The 20,464-nt window shown below is 40.3% G+C and overlaps 1 protein-coding gene across 14 annotated transcripts in view; it reads left to right on the forward strand.

Moving 5' to 3' along the window:
- Positions 1–20,464, forward strand: part of BBX (BBX, HMG-box containing) — a 297,884-nt gene that overhangs the window by 181,357 nt on the left and 96,063 nt on the right. For all 14 annotated transcript variants that reach the window (XM_027566187.1, XM_027565800.1, XM_027566433.1 and 11 more), the window contains one exon: positions 18,484–18,654. In XM_027566187.1, coding sequence (XP_027421988.1) covers positions 18,493–18,654 — 162 coding nt within the window. In that variant the 5' untranslated portion in view covers positions 18,484–18,492. The remainder of the gene's footprint in view (positions 1–18,483; positions 18,655–20,464) is intronic.

The following is a 20,464-nucleotide window of genomic DNA, read 5'->3' on the forward strand; positions in this document are numbered from 1 at the left end:
CACCAGTGTAAAGGCTATGTTAGGGGTTGTGAAAGCTGCTTTATTATGTCTTTATCTTCCTGGTAGGAGGTGAGAGAGGGGAATGAAGGCCTTTGTATAGGAGAGGGGAAACTCTGCAGTACGGTCTGGTCTCCACTGGAGACATCAAGGTCAAAATTATAGCAGAGAGAGGTACTGATGTGCCTGCAGGGTCATCTAGACCAAGCTTTTGATGCATGAAGAACTTCTACAGTTTTCCTACTTAATCAGTTGCTAGTTTTGTCCTTAAACAGGTCTGGTATTGAATCTTTCTCTTTTGGTGAGGTGAAAACCAGGGCTAGATGTTCGGCATCCTTATTCTTAATCCTGTACTATTATTGGTCCCATATCTTCTCTATGCAAAAACTCTACAAACAAGAAAAAAATGGATGTGAGAAACATAAAATGTTACTGCACTTTACACGTGTCTGAGGTTGTCATTGACCAGTTTCTGTGTGAATGCCAACAAAGTTCCATCCAGTTCTGTGTTCCCTTAAGCACTGCGTACGTGTGTGCATGCTAAGTCACTGTGTCCAGCTCTTTGCGACCCTAAGGACGGTACCCCGCCAGTCTCCTCTGTCTATGGAATTCTCCAGGTAAGAATTCTGGAGTGTGTTGCCATTTCCTTCTCCAGGGGATCTTCCCAACTCAGGGATCAAACCCACATCTCTTATATTCCCTGCATTGGCAAATGTTGACTTGGAATCAGGAGATCTCCCAAGAGGAGCTTCATACAAGCTGTAGGAGGAATTTGCCTCTCTCTCAAAAACAGATTAGTGGTGGCGGTGGTTTAGTTGCTAAGTTGTGTCCAACTCTTGCGACCCCATGGACTGTAGCCCGCCAGGCTCCTCTATCCATGGGATTCTTCAGGCAAGAATACTGGAGTGGGTTGCCATTTCCTTTTCCAGGGGACCTTTTCAACCCAGGCATCGAATATGAGTCTCCTGCATTGCAGGCAGATTCTTTACCGACTGAGCTACGAGGGAAGCCCCAAGAACAGATTGGTAGTCCACAAATCCGGAGAGCTGGGAGAGTGCTGCAAGCAAAATTCTGTGACTGCTTGATGAGGTTTACTTTCCAGTTTGAGAAATGCTTAATAGAATATAAATAATGTGATATTTACATTGAGAGATGGTGAAGGACAGGGAAGTCTGCCATGCTGCAGTCCATGGGGTCGCAAAGAGTAGAACAGGACTAAGCGACTGAGCAACAGTAACAAATGTGATGTTAACTCTTAGATGGTGGTTTTGGGTACACAACAGACAGTGACAGGTTTATTTATTTTTCCCCTAAAATCAGGGTGATCAAGCATATTTTATTTACTCTGGTTGGTTCTTTTTCAAACACTCACCCAACTTACTTTTATTCCCAAACTGCACATTATCACATATTTTAAAATCCAGTAAATATTGGGACATTATGTAAAGGCCTTTTTTTTGTATTAAATATGCAGTGAATTTTCATTTACTCTTAAAAATATTTGCAAGAACCATAGGAAGAGGTACTCTGCTCTAGGATTACATGGTAGATCTGTTACGTTGCCCATGGAAATGACAAGTTTTCATGGTATGTGTTGGAGAAGGCAGTGGCACCCCACTCCAGTACTCTTGCCTGGAAAATCCTACGCACGGAGGAGCCTGGTGGGCTGCAGTCCATGGGGTTGCTAAGAGTCGGACACGACTGAGCGACTTCACTTTCACTTTCATGCATTGGAGAAGGAAATGGCAACCCACTCCAATGTTCTTGCTTGGAGAATCCCAGGGACGGGGGAGCCTGGTAGGCTGCCGTCCATGGGGTCGCATAGAGTTGGACATGACTGAAGCGACTCAGCAGCAGCAGCAGCAGCATAGTATGTGTTAAACTGTAACCTGCCTATCGTGTTCAGTGGAGAATGCCAAACTGAGCTGAGGAATTATGTTGTTTGTTCCACCCTGGCTCTCAGAATAATTAGATGGAGGTACACGTGCTCTCTGTCAGTAAAGCATATTTGTTTTGAGAGACACAGCACTCATGGACTGTCAGTCATAACTACTTATGAGAGCACTCTGGGAGCTGCAACATCAATATTTACAAAATGCAAAGTGAAGAAAAGTATACTGAGTATTCACAGATACATATGCTTTCTTACTCTGAGTCCCTCCCTTCCCCCAGTGTATAGAGTATGTCTAAATCCATACAAAGAACTGTTTTGACATATAAATGGAAATTTAGGAATTCTCTAGCTAAGTAAATGCTAAGATACTAAACAAATGCTCAAAAAGGCTTATAAAGTGGCATTACTTCTCCTCTCAAAATAAATGTATTGATTTAAAACTAAAATCAGTGATAAAGTCATGTGGAAGAAAGAACTTATGCTTAGAGATTAAAGCCCAAGCCTTTAGGCTGTGCCCCTCTTTTGCCCCTCCGTGACTTTGGGGAGATTATGTAAATCTCTGCGAGGCTCCTCTTCCTCAGCTGTGAAATGGGCTTACTTGTACCCACTTCACAGGACTGTGTCATATCAGATAAACAGATACAATCTGTAAGTCACAATGTCTTTCATAATTGCGAAGTAGCAGTTAAAGTAACCCGGAAGTTTTTAGAGCAGTACTGAATTTTCTTATTAGAAAATGTATTTACAACTTATTAGTGAAATGTACCTCCAATTTCTTATTATAAAGAGCTTTATTATCAAAATCAAAACAATGTTTTTAGATATGTCAGCAAAATAGCTTTCATCTTTGAAAAAAAGAAGGTGAAAGGAAAAAACAGTGCAGGCATATGAGTAGCCCTGTAGCCCCGTGTTGATTATGTGTTCGGCCAATAACTGTTGCTGCCGTGACAAATCACTATATGTGTGAGTGAGAGTGCTCCTTCCTGCCTGCCCTCTCTCCATAATGCTGTCTGTGTAAACATGGAAAGATTTGGTTAGACACTTATTGCAAAGTACTGTGGAGAAATTGTCTTGGTAGAGGTAAGGATCTTGCTTCGATTATAACTAAATTGGAAAATCCCTGCCCTTAATTCAATACTGGGAAGACTGCTTCTCCGTAAAGTCAGCTAATGCCATGCCTTGATATAGAAGAGCTTCTTAAGAGACTTTCCAGGTTTATTTGGAATTTTATTTATAATTTTTTATAGAGGAGTTTTTAATTTCTTTATAGTATAAAACATTGACTTGTATTTAAATAGGATGCTAGAGGATAAAACTTCGACCAGCAGAGGAAGCAAACTTATATGAAAATTAGGTTGTAAAACACCAATACAGTATACTAACGCATATATATGGAATTTAGAAAGATGGTAACAATAACCCTGTGTACGAGACTGCAAAAGAGACACCGATGTATAGATCAGTCTTATGGACTCTGTGGGAGAGGGAGAGGGTGGGGAGATTTGGGAGAATAGCATTGAAACATGTATAATAACATGTATGAAACAAGTCGCCAGTCCAGGTTCGATGCACGGTAACTGGATGCTTGGGGCTGGTGCACCGGGATGACCCAGAGGGAGGGTAGGGGAGGGAGGAGGGTTCAGGATGGGGAACGTGGGTATACCTGTGGCGGATTCATTTCGATATTTGGCAAAATTAATACAATATTGTAAAGTTTAAAAATAAAATAAAATTTAAAAAAAGAAAGAAAAATATTCCAGGATGCCTTAGTAAACCACGTATCTTGTGGGTAATCAGTTCAGTTCAGTTGCTCAGTCGTGTCCAACTCTGAGACCCCATGAACCGCAGCATGGAGTCACCAACTCCCGGAGGCTACCCAAACCCACGTCCATAGAGTTGGTGATGCCATCCAACCATCTCATCCTCTGTCGTCCCCTTCTTCTCCTGCCCTCTATCTTTCCCAGCATCAGGGTCTTTTCAGATGAGTCAGCTCTTTGCATCAGGTGGCCAAAGTATTGGAATTTCAGCTTCAACATCAGTCCGTCCAATGAACACCCTGGACTGTTCTCCTTTAGGATGGACTGGTTGGATCTCCTTGCAGTCCAAGGGACTCTCAAGAGTCTTCTCCAACACCACAGTTCAAAAGCATCAGTTCTTCAGCGCTCAGCTTTCTTTACAGTCCAACTCTCACATCAATACATGACCACTGGAAAAACCATAGCTTTGACTAGACGGATCTTTGTTGGCAAAGTAATGTCTCTGCTTTTTAATATGCTGTCTAGGTTGGTCATAACTTTTCTTCCAAGGAGTAAGTGTCTTTTAATTTCATGGATGCAGTCACCATCTGCAGTGATTTTGGAGCCCAGAAAAATAAAGTCAGCCACCGCCGGGGTCCAGCCCCGGTGGATCAAGGGAAATTCAAAGGAGAGACGGCGTCGGCAAATACACTGGCTTTAATTAGATATTAATTAGAGATATAAAGAGTAATAGAATAATAGAATAAGCTCAGTAGGAAAATTCAGTGGAGAAAATAGGCTGAGTAGCTTGGTTTACGTGGGAAACCAATAAAACTTCAAGACAAGAAGCTTGCACCACTTACGTAGGCCGCAGGCATCCTTCCGTTCTCCTGAAGGAGAGGAGACACTGAGGCCTCCCCGGTCGGATCTTCGAAGCCTAGGCAAAATTAATAAGCTTGGCGGGCTCTGCGCTCCAGATGGAAACTCAGTCAGAGTTTGAGAGAGAGACATGGGGAGACCAGTCTTTCGAGGAACTGATCCCATTCTTTATTTTCCAGGGTCTGTTTTTATACACTGAGATGTTATACAAAAGTCATGCGGGGACAGCTGTCCTGACTTTTATTAAAGTCAGGTGCTTCATACAAATGTATACAGAGGTCTTAGGGGTGTTACATCATCTTCTGGCCAGGGGGGCCTGCTGACAATTTATGACCCTCTCCTTGTGACGGCGGTCAGTCAACCAGAACGCTTATTTCTCCAGGGGTGATTATTTTTGAAACAGACGCCACCTTCTGAAGGTACCAGATAAAGTTACATTCCTATAGGGTGAGGGTGTAGTGGGTTTTAATTAAGGAAAGAATTTGCTTAGTCTAAGGTCTAACGTGATTAATATCAAAGGTTAATACTTACTTCTTCTATATATTCATTAATGTGTATAAGGGCAGGGGATGTGGAAACTTAGCAGCAAACATTGGCTCAACAAATGAAAAACCCTTCACCAATACAGTTTCTAATCAGCCCACTATACTTATACTAATAGTTTTCTAACTTCTCTAAGGAACCTGTTTTTTAGAAGAGTTAAAGCATCTCGTGCCTCTCACGGTTGGGAGGCTGTGAGCAATCACATGTGGCTGAACAAGCCTGTCAGGCAGGCTAGAGAACCTTCAGAGGAGTTTGTAGATTGAAACACTCCTATCACGCCCAGGAATTATTATTAACTGGAGCTCTAAGTTAACTCCTTCTCTGAAAGAGGTGGTGGGGGACAGCCCCCATAAAGTCAGAGGTGTAGGTGAGAGCACAAAGTAGTGAAGTAGGCAGGCTCTGGTTTTGGGGGTAGATGCTCGAGAATTTCCAAGGGACTCCTGAGGCTTGATCCCGCCTTTGCGTATGTTGAGCCTCCTTCCTCATGACCTTTTCCACGGGTGGAGGTCCTCACGCCGGCTCCCGGCAAGCCACTGTTTCCACTGTTTCCCCATCTATCTGCCGTGAAGTGATGGGACCGGATGCCATGATCTTAGTTTTTTGAATGTTGAGCTTTAAGCCAACTTTTTCACTCTCCACTTTAACTTTCATCAAGAGGCTTTTTAGTTCCTCTTCACTTGCTGCCATAAGGGTGGTGTCATCTGCATATCTGAGGTTATTGATATTTCTCCTGGTAATCTTGATTCCAGCTTGTGCTTCTTCCAGCCCAGCGTTTCTCATGATGTACTCTGCATATAAGTTAAATAAGCAGGGTGACAATATACAGCCTTGACACACTCCTTTTCCTATTTGCAACCAGTCTGTTGTTCCATGTCCAGTTCTGACTATTGCTTCCTGACCTGTATACAGGTTTCTCAAGAGGCAGGTCAGGTGGTCTGGTATTCCCATCTCTTTCAGAATTTTCCACAGTTTATTGTGATCCACACAGTCAAAGGCTTTGGCATAGTCAATAAAACAGAAATAGATGTTTTTCTGGAACTCTCTTGTGGGTAATGCCCATTTGCATACTGTGCATTGAAAGAAAAATGGAAGGAAGAATGAATTTTGGGTCATCCTAAAATGTCTAGCTATTTATATTCTCTCTTTGGTAGTTTTCCAAAGAGGGGGAATAAATAGGCAAATGGTAAAGAAATAGAAACTTATGTTGTTAATTCTATGATCTGAAGAACTTTTTAAAACAAATACCATGGATTTAATACATTTCATGAATAAAGGAAAAGAGTGTTCAGTACTTGGCACTGAAGTCAAAGCAATCAGACCGAGCACACAGAAGGACTGTAACACCCAAAAAATATAGATGGAATGTTTAATGTTTTGAATAGGGCACTATTATGACTCCGAAGCTGCAAATAAGCACTTTGATATCATGTGTATTAAGTCAGAAAATATTTAAAGAAAAAAATCTCACCAAGTGTGAACCAGGTATAAAACAAATGGTTTTTCTGCTTAATTCTAGTTAAACAGAAACTATAAATGTATCATAACTCCCTGTATATTCTAATTAATTTCCTTGGCAAATGCACAGTCTGATACAAAATCATTTAGTTAATGCATTTTCAAGCACTTTTTATTAATTGCATAATATAGTCAAGGCAGTATTCCAAGCATTTGGGAATATAAAGATAAACAACATCCTACCTTCTTACAGTATGTAATCTGGAAAAAGACAAATTAACTCAGTTCTAGTGTGCCAAAGTGTAAAGCAGATGGGTGTTGCAGAAGCTAGGATAAGCTGCTTCAGTAAACACTACAACTACTAAAATAAGAGCGATTTCTTTCTTTTTAATGTTATGGGAAAATAGTTTTGTAACCATTAAGATGGAGAAATTTTGCTTTATTGAGTGAACTAAATTTAAATGTAACTTAAAATTATTTGCCATCACTTAAGAGTAAAGAATAATAGCTTAGGAAAAAGAGATTTCCGTCTAGAGGTATCGTAGATTGTTGATTCTTAACAGGAACCATTGTTTCTGGTTTTGTTTTTTAAGTTGTAAGTAGAGATCAGGATGGTGAAAGACATCCAGACTAATAAAAAGGTCTGGATTAGTTTAGAATTTTTTTAAGTTAATATAACTGAAAAAAATTTTTTTAACTTTGGTTATTGTGAAAGCGAAAGTCGCTCAGTCGTGTCGACTAGTTTCGGCCCCATGGACTATACGGTTCATGGAATTCATGGAATTCTCCAAGCCAGAATACTGGAGTGGGTAGTTTTTCCCTTCTCCAGGGGATCTTCCCAACCCAGGGATGGAACCCAGGTCTCCTGCATTGCAGGCGGATTCTTTACCATCTGAGCCACAGGTAAGCCCAAAAATACTGGAGTGAGTAGCCGCCTATCCCTTCTTCTGCATTGCAGGCAGATTCTTTACCAACTGAGCTATCAGGGAAGTCCTGATAGAATTTTAATATAAATATTTAAAAGTATTTGTAAAAATACGCATGATCATTCTTACTATTTAAAGAGCTGTATTTAAACTGGTTCATGTAAGATTAGTGTTCAGTGATGGGTACAAGAGAAAAGGGAATAGTAATTATTTCTCTTATGAGGTCAGAATTGTTCATTGAGTCATTTTAACATTTGCTGCCTAGAAGCTAGTATTCCAAACAAGTAAAATTGTCAGCTGTTCTGATTTGGGAGTTTGAGAATGCTATTTGAACTTGGTATAAGGAATCTCTTGAGATGGAGGGTCACAAGGCAGGAAGGAAGAGCCAGGTATGGTGGGGAAGGAGCGGAAAAGAAGCAGGGGCAAATGAGAAGCAATAAAGGTGACAGGAAGAGACTTCAGGGAGCAAACCTGAGACTGCACTGAACGAGTGGGCTCAAGTTCATACCATGACTGTCAAAGCCAGGAGGCATATAACAAGGGAAATACGCCGTTTCACTGGGGGATATTGAGTGTAGGGTGTTGTGGGACAACTAAGAAGCACCTCTCTCTCAGACTGGTAAGGGCCAGTGGGAGCTGATGTGAGATCCAGGCTCTGGCCTGAAGCAGGCCTACTAGCCTCACGGCAGGGAGCAGTCGTGCAGATGCTAAGAGGTGAGTTCCAGGTGATAGCATGTTGCTCATTGTAGGTAGAACTTTAAGAGTGAGAATGGAGCAAAGAAACATGAGCCTTAAAACTAAGTAGGGGTGAAGTCAGGAAGAATCTTATGTGCTGTATGAAGGCAGAGGTTTGCATGTCTTCCTTAGTACATTGCTGCTGCTGCTGCTGCTGCTGCTGCTGCTAAGTCGCTTCAGTCGTGTCCGACTCTGTGCGACCCCATAGATGGCAGCCCACCAAGCTTCCCTGTCCCTGGGATTCTCCAGGCAAGAACACTGGAGTGGGTTGCCATTTCCTTCTCCAATGCATGAAAGTGAGAAGTGAAAGTGAAGTCACTCAGTTGTATCCAACTCTAGCGACGCCATGGACTGCAGCCCACCAGGCTCCTCCATCCATGGGATTTTCCAGGCAAGAGTACTGGAGTGGGGTGCCATTGCCTTCTCCGTGAGTACATTGAGGGACTGCTGAAGAGATTTCATATGGAGGAGAAGGGCATGAGCACGTATTTGTAGTGTGGAGAATTCAAGTCAGCACAACCATAAATAGGAAGACCAGACTGCTGAGCCAGAGTGGGGAATGGAGAGGAGCAGACTATATATTAGGCGGTAGAAGGGACAGAACATGGTGAGAGATTAGGTATTGGCACTAGAAGCCAGTTGCAGTGATTGGAATTGGTGAGGAAGTAGAAAAGATGTGCATATTTTCCAGATGTTTCTGTGAAAAGAAGGAATGTCCAGTTTCTGTGCACCATGCGGGCTCTGGCAAGTCCCCCATGGATATAATGGAGACAATGTGTTTTCTCTGAGAGTCTAGAAATTAAATATGCAAGCGTGAATCATAGTGAGGTGGAGAAGGAAGCCAGAGCCTGTGGCACAGTTGGAATCAGCTGTGAGTGCTTTCTAGGAAATTAATCCTGGATTTTAGAACCGAGAAGATTAGGAAACAAGTCAGTAAATGAAGTGCAAGGTGGAGCCTGTGAACAACGTTAGTACCTAGGGCCAGTTCTTCTTGGCTGCTAGTTCCGTGGCTTGTGGTTAGGCAGTCTCCTGGCCTGACGGCTGGAGGGCAGTTTGTACCATAATAGAGGACTAGCTAAAGGAGGAGGATTCAGAGAGGGCTTTAGACTTGAAATTGTGTCCAGGCCAAAAGAGAAGGTTTTTACTGGGAGCAACTGGTGATAGTTCATCAGTACTTCATCAAACTGAACATCTAATGGTCCAGGGGAGCAGGAAAGATGAGAAGCACAGGCTGGGAGGGAGAGAAGGAGCCGGCCTTGAAATTCTGCCTTTGAGAAAAAGTAGAAGAAAAGAAGTTTTGAAATTGGTAGGCAGGGTGGAACTTTGGGAGGGTCCACATATGCCTTCCTGTTAACCAGGAGGCAAAGGCATTTCTTAGAATGACTAGGATTTTGCTGGGAAGGACCGTATGGAGAAGCTTGGGCTCTGAGGACAGAAGCCCTAGGCTTAAATCCTGGCTCTGCCACATGCTGGCAGAATGGCCTTGGACATGTTGTTTAAGCTTTGTCATTCCCAGTTGCTCCCTATATAAAATGTGACCATTATAGTTCTTTCTCCAAGAGGTATATGGAATGTTACAGAAATTAATTCATATAAAGTGTTTAGCGGTTGTTTAGTTGCTCAGTCATGTCCAGCTCCTTGCAGCCCCATGGACTGCAGCATGCCAGGCTTCCCTGTCCATTACTAACTCCCAGAGCTTTCTCAAATTCATGTCTATCGAGTCAGTGATGCCAGCCAACCATCTCATCCTCTGTCATGCCCTTCTCCTCCTGCCTTCAACCTTTTTCAACATCAGGGTCTTTTCTAAGGAGTCAATTCTTCGCATCAGGTAGCCAAAGTATTGGAGTTTCAGCTTCAGCATCAGTCCTTCCAATGAATATTCAGGACTGATTTCCTTTAGGATTGACTGGTTTGATCTCCTTGCAGTCCAAGGGACTCTCAAGAGTCTTCTCCAACACTGTAGTTCAAAAGCATCAATTCTTCAGCACTCAGCTTTCTTTATGGTCCAACTCTCACATCCATACATGACCACTGGAGAAACCGTAGCTTTGATTGTGTGGGCCTTTTTCAGCAAAATGCTATCTCTGCTTTTCAATACACTATCTAGGTTTGTCATAGCTTTCCTTCCAAGGAGCAGGCATCTTTAAATTTCATGGCTGTAGTCACCATCCACAGTTATTTTGGAGCCCAAGAAAATAAAAGTCTGTCACTGTTTCCACTTTTTCCCCTTCTGTTTGCCATAAAGTGGTGGGACTGGATGCCATGATCTTAGTTTTCTGAATGTTGAGTTTTAAGCTTTCACTGTTATCAAGAAGGTCTTTTAGTTCCTCTTTACTTTATGCCATTAGAGTGCTATCATCTGCGTATCTGAGGTTGTTGATGTTTCTCCCAGCAATCTTGATTCCTACTTGTGGTTCATCCAGCCTGGCATTTCACATGATGTTCTGGCATATAGGAAGCAAAATATATACAAGCATTTTATATATATGTAAATGTTTTATGCGTGTATATATATATATATAAATAACTATTCTCCTCATTATCAGTGTAGTTTGGGAAGGAACCAATAATTTATTAATCTGTGGGCCCTGTGGGATTGGATAAGACTAAGACAAGTAAAGATTATGAATGAGCACTGAGGATCAACCTGAGACTGGAAACTTTTTGTAGTAGTGTCAGACCCTGGGAATAGCCAGCAACCTGGGGATAGACTGGGAAAGAAAAATGATTGGATCAGTTCAGAATTGAGGTTAATTAGCAGACCAGGTATGAAAGGAAAAGAGTACTAGTGAGGGGAAGGTGCTATGATATTGTTTTGAGAGCATAATGATAGTCATTGACCAGAGAATGGGATAAAGCTACGAAAAAAATGTCTTCAGTGTTGACAGCTGTTTGGAAGTGACTTGGATTTCATTTTATTACATCTCCTTGTCAGTTTTCTGTTTCTCTTCTCTCTTCCCTCTCCTCCTGAGCAACCCTCTGGGTTCTTATTTTTCCTTCTCTGCATGTTTTCCTTTCAAGCCTTGTGTCTCTTATGCCTCTTAGCAAAACAATGCAAAGAAAAAGCATAATGTGAAAGCAGAAGGGTATTGTTTCTGTGTTCACTTCCTCAGGTACTCCTGTCTAGCACAGGGACGTTTGCTCTGACAGATCCTGAAAAAAGGCATCTGGCATGTTTTTTACCCTCCAGGGTCTCTGGGAGGAATTCATATGGAGTCATTATACATGTATTATATGGGAAAACGATGGTTGTTTTACAGTCACGTTTCAAAAAATATGGCACAGACATTAAATGTGAGCGGTCAAAAATGGTGCTCAGGAAGGAGAGAGACAGGAGCTGAGCAAATAACAATAGCTCCTTAGAAATGAGAGTTCAGAGGGACTTGCATAGGAAGTGAGAATGGGTGTGTGGGGTACAGTGTGCAGGCCTGGGAGAGCTGAGGAAGCACAGGGCAGGTGTGGGGAGACAGGACGACACCTGCCTGCCAGCGGAATGGAGGCAGCAGAGATGGTGATGAAATGAGAGGTAAGGCTGGGCACCTAACTGCCACAGTGCATAGCTCAGCATGTGATCAATAAATACATGTTTAGCTGTGTGGAGAATAAATGAGGAAGAGGCTCCCATCGGCTTTGTTTTGTACATCAGATTCTTGTCAATGTGATAATTATGCCCTGACCATGTAATAAATGGATTAAAAAAAACACCCATGTTCATTTAGAAACTAAAAAGGGCAAATGTGTTATGCTAGACCTGTTGAAGACTAGGAATTTGGTGATTTTATGGTGAAGAACATAAATGCCACAGGAAAGCAGAAAGTTGGGCTTTGGCGGAGAGGGCAGTGTGATGGGAAACACGTTCAAGCCTGTTACTGAATTCTCTGTGTAAATCGCTTTTCTTCCCTCAGCTGCTTCTTTTGGTGCCTTATCTCTTTCAAGGTAGCTGTTGTCTCTATCTGTAGCCTAGAGCAGCATGCATTTTGAGAACCATGTTAAGCTCTCCTAAGGCTATAAATGTCACGAAGTGTAAGTATTAAAGATCTTAGAACACATATTCCTTCACGAAGGGGGGGGTCAGGGACCAGAACTGCCAGTGTAGCTAAGCCATTATTTGAATAGTTGCTGTCTTATTAGTATTCATGAAGAGCATGTAGATAACATCTTGACAGAGTTAAAATTTCAACTTGAAGAGCTACTGCTTTTCAATAAGGAGTGCATTAAAAGACACTCTTTGCATGAATAGAGTGACTGAATTGCTTCTACAATGAGAGTATTACTTTATTGAATGAGTTAGTTTTCATTTAATCTGTCTACAGTTTAGAATTTCCATTAGAATTACAATAAATAATGATTAGCACTTGTAGAACTTTAATCTTCAAAGAGTTTTAAAGTTAGTCTAATGTAACTGTCACTTGTAGTTATCAGAGATGTAAGCTTGCTCTTCTGCTCTGAACCTTGAAAGTATGTACCTTCCACCCCCTAGAGTGCCCTTTAGGTAGTTCCATGGCTCATAAGCTATTTGTCCTATAGAAAATGCCCAGTGAGTCAACAGATGGAAGGCTTTATATTGGAGCTTTGTCCTAGGTAAGTGTTTGGGCTCTTGAGTTAAGCTTCCTCGTTCTCGAGCCAGCTCCTCTGCTGCCAACTGTGTGACCCTAGACAAATGGCTTAACCCTCAGCTTTTTCAACTGGATTGCATAGTGGTTAGTACTTGCCTGAATGGTTCTTACAAAGATTAAATGAGATAGTGAATATCAAGTATGAAGCAAATAGTATTAATAAATATTAGTTGTATATTAGTATTATTTTAAAAATTATCCTTAGGAACACTTCATTTTGGGAAATTGTTTTATGTGGTTGTCAGGTGAGGAAATTACAAGCCATTAATACCCTTTTCAGAAACTGCTAATACCAGCCTCAGTTTGAGGCCCAGGGACAAAAAAGGAAGAAACCAAGACACCTTCCCATTAGAAATTCACAACCAACTGGGGGGAGGGTGGAGATAACTGAAATACCATGATAAGTGCTTGACCAAAAAAGTCAAGTACAATCACAGCTCAAGAGCAAAGAGCAATGAATTTTGACTTAAGGTTTTCACAGAAAGCTTTAGAAGGGAAGTGAATGTGACCTGGGCCTTGGTAGAAGCACAAGTCAGAAAGTGGAAGAATTTTAGGAAGTGAGCATGGCTTCCAAGTTGGGGTGTCTGCCAGTGTCTGTGTCAGGTGGATCCCTGAAAGAATGGAGGCAAGGAGCATTTTGAAAGGAGCAACACTCTCGGAAGAGTTGTTTAAGCAGGTCACCCTAACTCATGGGGAAGCGCTAGAACTACTGCTTTATCACTATTTCTTGGGGCTGATTTTCTCTGTAGGCCCGAGATGGCTCTGAAGCTTTGCAGGCTCAGCTAGACCCAGGAGAGTGTTTACTTATAAATAGAATGTGTGGCTGTCCAACAATGAGATTTCATAGGCCTCCCTCACCTTCCCCTATCTCATTTGGTCTGAGTTTCCATTAATATGATTTGAATGGAGTTTTATTGGACATTCAGGAAACAGTTTAAACTCTAAAATACCCCTGTGACACAGTTACATTTACACAGTGTTTTGAAAGCCAAAATTTACTGATTGCCCAAGTAGAGAGACAAAAGGATAGAAAGACTAGAGGATCTTATAGAATTTATGACTGTGCCAAGGGTCTGTTTCTGACTGTATATCACTCATACAAAAGAACAGAAACTTACCATCTTTCTTTTTCAGTTTCTGAGGCTGGAGATGAAAGAACATGGACCACTGTTGAATGGGAGTCCTCTGTGTTCTCTCTCCAACAGCATCTTAGGCTGCGTTACAGTGAGCCCTTACTGTCTGTTGAACCCATACTCTAAAAAGCCTGTGGATGTCAGGAGGGTTTACCACTGTGGAGTGGGAACTGTCTTGGTGCCAGGCTGTGTGCTGGGTGTTACATGAAAAGTGTTCTCACAGTAGAGCTGTTAACATAGTTTTAATGTGAGGAGAGACTAGCAAGATAAACAGCTTTACAGTGAGCAGTTAGTGGTATAGGCAGGATTCTGAATGAGGCCTTTAGGCGTCAGTGTCCATGGTTTTCTCTTGTTAAATGTGGTGTTCACTCTATACTGTTTCTTTTATGATATTTATTCCTTAAATTTCTCATGAAGTTTGATCTCAGTAAAGGTCTTCTATGAATGGCCTTGCTGCATTTGAAAAACATAGTTCAATGAAGTTTTTCCTAATGTATCACCAAGTTGATTTACATTTGGTTTAGTCTTATTAGTATCTAGGGCAACTCTTCCTGGCAAAGAAAAGGGTACACATGGGTTGGTTTATATTTATAAGATAAATATTATTCAGTACAGTCCACTTTTGAATGCTGGGGTTATATAACTATACAGTCACCTACCTGTATCTATGGCTCTCTGATCAGTAGATTCAACCAGCAATTGATTATGTAGTAATATAGTCTGTTTTTACTGAAAAAGTTTCATGTGTAAGTGGACATTCTCAGTTCAAACCTGAGTTGTTCAAAACCCAACTGTATTTTGGATAGGGACCTTCAGCCTCCATCATTTGATCTCAGCAGCCTAATTTTATGATATTGATTCTTTCAAGTACAGAGTCCACTGATAGTAAAAATAACCTGAAATTGCCATGTAGAAAGGAAGAAGGACCCCTTTTGAATAAAGTCCCCCAGTTGCTTCATTCATTACCTGTAGATTGCTAGCTTAATTTGCTCTTTTACCAGAACAAGAAACCAAACTTTATAATGTGTGGGGTTTTTAGTGGCAAAATAGTTACGAAGGTAGGTCTTTGTTACTGTCAAAAAGTAACGATTTTCCCTCCTCCTGTCTGTTGAAATAAGATAAGTAATATGCTTAAGTCTCAAAATTATGCCTTCTTTGCCCTTATTTTTTCTCAGATGTTTTTCTTCACCTTTTCTTTCTTCTCTTTCTCTTTACTTCTGAATGATAATCAGGAGCTCCCCCACCCCTACCCATTGTGGACACGTTTGCCTTCTTTCAACAGTTTGAAAATAGATCCATGGTGATTTAAAAAGTAATAGATAACTATAAGTTATTAAAGTGTCCAATTTATAGTTGGGGTATTTCATGGTCATTAGATCAGACATACTTTTCTTGACTATTTTGTCCCAAGTTTGCTGTCTTCAGTTCACTTATTTTATTCATGCTAAAAATATCTATCTTCCTCCTGTTTTGTTCTAGACTTTGTGCTAGTTGTCACTCTTTTTTCCCCCACAGCCCAGGTAGTCAGTCGATGGTTCTCCTAACAGAACATTGCCACCTAGGCCTGCATTTACTGTTATATGTAGTTATCAGACCTCCTTTTTTTTTCACTCAAGAAAGAATATCTGAATTCACAGGAATGAAAGAGAAGGTGCTAATTTTGAAGCCATTCTAGTGTATAAATAGTGAATTATCACCATAATTTAGCATGGAGTTTCATATGGTTGCTTACAGCAGCCCTCACAACTAACCGATCTTGATGTTCTGATAAGCCAGATGCTTCTGGGTGTATAAAGTTAACTAGTCTTGGATCATCAAAGAGAAGCTTAGTGATGAAGGTAGGATGTACCCACATAATTGTAATTCAAGAGAAAATGTGGTTGGTGTCATTAGCAATATAGGATCTTTTTATTGTTTTCATGGGGGTGGAGAGATTAATGTGGGGAGCATCAGAGAGGAGATACGGTATCATAGTGGCCTGGCAGCCTTGTGGAAAGAAGCGGAGCAGTGGTGGGAGGAGGTTAATGTGGTTATTTTGAACCCCAAAGCCACGTATACCTTCCATTCATTTGATTCTTGACATTTTGTATTCTGTTTGAAATTGAAATTACACATAAATATATACAAAGGCACATACTCTAAAACACATTCATGCATAATTAAATAGCATAATCAAAATCATTGAATCTAAATGATATATTTTTCTCTAGTCACTGGCAATCACTTTGACCTCTCCAGTTGATAACAGCTTGCCTGACTTAAAATTTCCTGCTGATTTCTTTTACTTATTTAAAAAACGTGTTATATCATAAAATATTGGGTATTAAAACCCAGTATGGGTTTAATTACTACTCAAGCATCTCATCCTGAAGTGATTAGTAAGCCACAAAAATAACTGTTTCCTCTTCTCTCTGTACAGCACTGATATTTTTGGAAATTGGGTTGCCTATGCCAAGTTTTTTTTGTAGATTGACTGGGAATTGTTAACTGGTCTATCAATTCAAAGAAATTGTTGTTCCTTTATTAAAAACATAGCAGATAACTAATTCCATTTAGAGTTCTCAATCACTTCTACTCTTGAGGCAGCCACATGAATCATGTAATTGCTTCAGATGCTCAGCAGAAGTTTCTTGCTAAGGAAACCACAGGAACATGTTCTTCTCCCCTCCTCACCCCCCCCCCTTTTTTTTGACTAGACACAGCTTTTAATAATAAGATTTTGTCTGAATGAAGATTAAAAAATTATTAAAATGAAGATTTTATTGATACGTAATCTTAATGCCTATCAATCATGAAATAATTGAGAAAATTTCAATACATTCTTATTTTGAAATAGTATATGGTTATTAAAAATGAGGATGATCAAACTTAAAGCAAGAAATTTTCAGCTTAGACACTTTAAGTGGCTGTGTTTACTATTATATTTGTATTTAGAAGAAGGTACAGAATGATATTATCCATTAAGATATTAGAATTGGTCAAAGGATGGGAAAACAAAGGGGAAGATTATTAACAGAAGACAGACCAGAAATGGACTTATATACATGGAATGGGGGAAAGCAGGAGGATTTAATAAATGGTTTGAAATAGTTGGTTAGGTATTTTGGGGAGAAAAAATAAGCTCAATCCCCACCTCACTCCTTTGTCAGAATGAATTCCAGATTGATTAGTTATTTACATTTTTTAAAATAATGAAGTCTTGTAAGTTCTAGAAGGAAACATTAGTGAATGTTTTTTGATTTTGAAGTGAAGACCTAAATATGACCCTCAAACCCAAAAACAATTAAGGAAGGAAGATAAAAAATTGCCTATATCATATTGTTTTGAAGACTTGAGAACTAGATGAATCTTGAAACTGTATGTTCATGGATCCTAATGTTAGCAACTTAGCATTAAAAGTTTATTGATAACACTCTGCAAGCATTTGGATCAATGCAAATTTAAACTGACCAGAAAGGCCACCACTGTGTGATTTTTGGCAACTACATTTAAGTTTGTAGTCATCAGCATGAACCATTTAAACTGATGGTATTTAACTGTATTATGTGAATTTTCACATCAGTATGTATAAAGAGTAATTTATTTATCAATATTATTTCAAATGAATGAATGAGAAATATTAAATAATTATGGGAAAGCATGTAAGAAACTGTGTAGTTTAACTTCGGGCTGGGCATAATGGAGAAGGTACTTTTTTTTTTTTTTGCTATTTTCACCTTTACAATATGAATATGTAGTTGTTTCACTCAGAAAAAAAATTTTTTTAAGTCATTGAAAAATATTTTAGAATTTAGGTTTCTGAAAGATTTTGTCAGATTCATAGTTATTTCAGACAATCATCTATTAGGGGAAAGAAGTCTAGAGAGTGAAACTTACTACAGGTTTGCAGTGCATATGTAATAGGGAGAGGCACGGAGATTGGTGACTTGTATCACAAGTGAGTGCTCATCCCACTGAGTGACTTCATATGTGGACGGGATCCTTGGAGGCTGCATGCAGTTAGTTTTTGAAAAGTGTATGTCATCTTATGAAATAGTTTTATTTTAAATCTAAAACATTTGATTCTTACAAAGCATTCGTTTTACTTAATACTTCTAAGATTTATCATAGTATAGAATGTGAAATTCATATAAATTATTATGAAAAAATAGGAGCTATCAGAGAATGTAGAGAGACCTACATCTGGGAGGATCTCTACTCTCCTGGGAGGAATCTTTCACATTACTCTAGTGGAAGACTCTGAGAAACACTATCCTGGTAAATATGAACAGGTGACAATAACTTATCATCATCTTAACACTTTATTTGGGTTTTGAGTTCTGAAATTATAAAGTGGAAGGAAGAAGATTTCAGAAAAGGAAAAGGCAAATTTTATTAGCAATTTAGCCCACTAAAATGAATGTTTGATTATGTTAACTTAGAGTTCTTACTGAATCCAGTAAATGCCTGAGCTGGTAGATATTTTAATCATTAAAACTATAATCCAGTTAAAGTTAAGGAAGCTAAATAAACTAGTTTTAATCAAATTTACTTTGATTTCTCTTTCTCTTTTTCTTTTGACTACCACAGGTCACAGTAATGAAAGGCAGTAATAGAAATAAAGATCATTCAGCAGAAGGAGAAGGGACTGGAAAACGACCAAAGCGAAAGTGTCTTCAGTGGCATCCATTGCTAGCAAAGAAACTCCTTGACTTTTCAGAAGAGGAAGAAGAGGAAGACGAAGAGGAGGATATTGATAAGGTAATTTCTCTGTTTATTGTAGTAGTTTTAAGTTTGAACATTCATTCAGAAACTGCAGTGAACACGTGTGGTACAGTGAATGTGTTTCTAGGAGTCTGTATAACTTGAATTCTACTTAACTACTTTATCTACAGTTTCATCCCAAATGTTGATGACTCTTAAAGTATCTATACTTCCTAATAATTTAGACTGAAGCAGATCCTTCTTAATTAGTATTTCTCTCAATTAGCTAATGATTTGCAGGCAATAGTCAAATGAAGTGAGTTCATAAAATTTGATATGTTCACCTTGCACCCACCTGTTGCTCTTCTGGCCTCTCTTTCCTCCTGCCCAGCCCAGCTGTGCCACTACAGGCAGGTTCAGAGCTGTTCAGGCCCTCATCCTTGAGGCCCTCAGAGCATCTGGGTGCTGCCACCCCTCTCAGTCCCCCTCCTCTGGTCTCACACTGGAGCAGCCAGCTCTTGCTTAGAAAGTTACACAATGATGCAGGTGACTAGAAAGCCACACATTCCTTCAGATCTTGGCATGACTGCTTCCTCATCTTTTACCTCCCCAGGGATGTCCCTCACACCCAAGTCTTCCCCGTCTGAGGAATTTGTCCCCTTGAACTTCTTTCTGTTTGCTATGTATACTTGTTTATGTCTGTCTTCCCAGACTAGTGTATAACTTTGGTAGAGCAGGGGTCTTCCCCTTCCTGTTGTCTTCTCCTTCCTTAAAGCCCAGAATGGTGATTGGTGCAGAGTAGATTTTGAACAGCTCATTGGGCTTCCCTGGTGGCTCAGATGTTTAAGAATCTGCCTGCATGAAGGAGACCTGGGTTCGATCCCTGGGTTGGGAAGATCCCCTGGGGGAGGGCATGGCAACCTACTCCAGTTTTCTTGCCTGGAGAATCCCCATGGACAGAGGAGCCTGGTGGGCTACAGTCCATGGGGTCGTAAAGAGTTGGACATGATTGAGCGACCTTCACTTTCACCTTTCATGGTCAGTGGAAGAATAAATGAGTACATATTTTGTGTCACTACAAATATTATAAACATTCTTCAATATCCACTCAGTCTTTTGTCCTAGGCTTGGGTCAACTCCCTTCTTTGCTCTGTTTATCAGGAATTACAAACATTTTTCCTGTTGTGCAGACATCTTCTCTAGATACTGTTTATGGTCTCCTCACTGCTGCACTTTTCTTCTCTTTCACAGAGAAAATAGAGGCCACCAAAAATGCCTCCTTCAGCTTTCTCCACTCAGCTTACTCTTATCTCGGTCCTTATCCATCTTTTCCTTTCCTTTTTCAGAGAAATGGTGTCACTCTTCCTATTTGAGGAAATTGCCAAGTGTATGCTCATGCCTAATTTGATCTTTCTCATGCATTTGCACCTATTGATGACTTGGTTCTTGAAGCTGTCTCCTATGTCCACGACAGCACTCACTGTTATTTCTGTTCCTACCTTCCCAACTATACCTTTCTGGTTTCTTCCATTTGTTGTCCATCCATTATTTAACCCTCAAATATTGATGTTCTCTGAGCCTCTTATCTTAATTTCTGTCTGCATCCTGGACCTTTCCCCTAAATTCTGGACTTGTATTTCTGACTATTTACTTGACATATCCACTTTAAATATCGAGTCAGAATCTCAGATTGAATGTGTTCAAAATGAAGCTTTCACTGTTCTTCTCCAAACCCCATCCTCCGGCATCTTTCTTTCCTTTCTCAGTAAATGGCAATTCCAGCTGTGTCAGATTGGTCAGACCTGACACCTTGTTTGTTTTCTTTTGCTCAAGTCTCTGGTCTGTCCATCAGCAGCTTTTCAACTGT

Source organism: Bos indicus x Bos taurus, chromosome 1, assembly GCF_003369695.1.
Source record: "Bos indicus x Bos taurus breed Angus x Brahman F1 hybrid chromosome 1, Bos_hybrid_MaternalHap_v2.0, whole genome shotgun sequence".
In the NCBI taxonomy this organism is placed as follows: domain Eukaryota; kingdom Metazoa; phylum Chordata; class Mammalia; order Artiodactyla; family Bovidae; genus Bos; species Bos indicus x Bos taurus.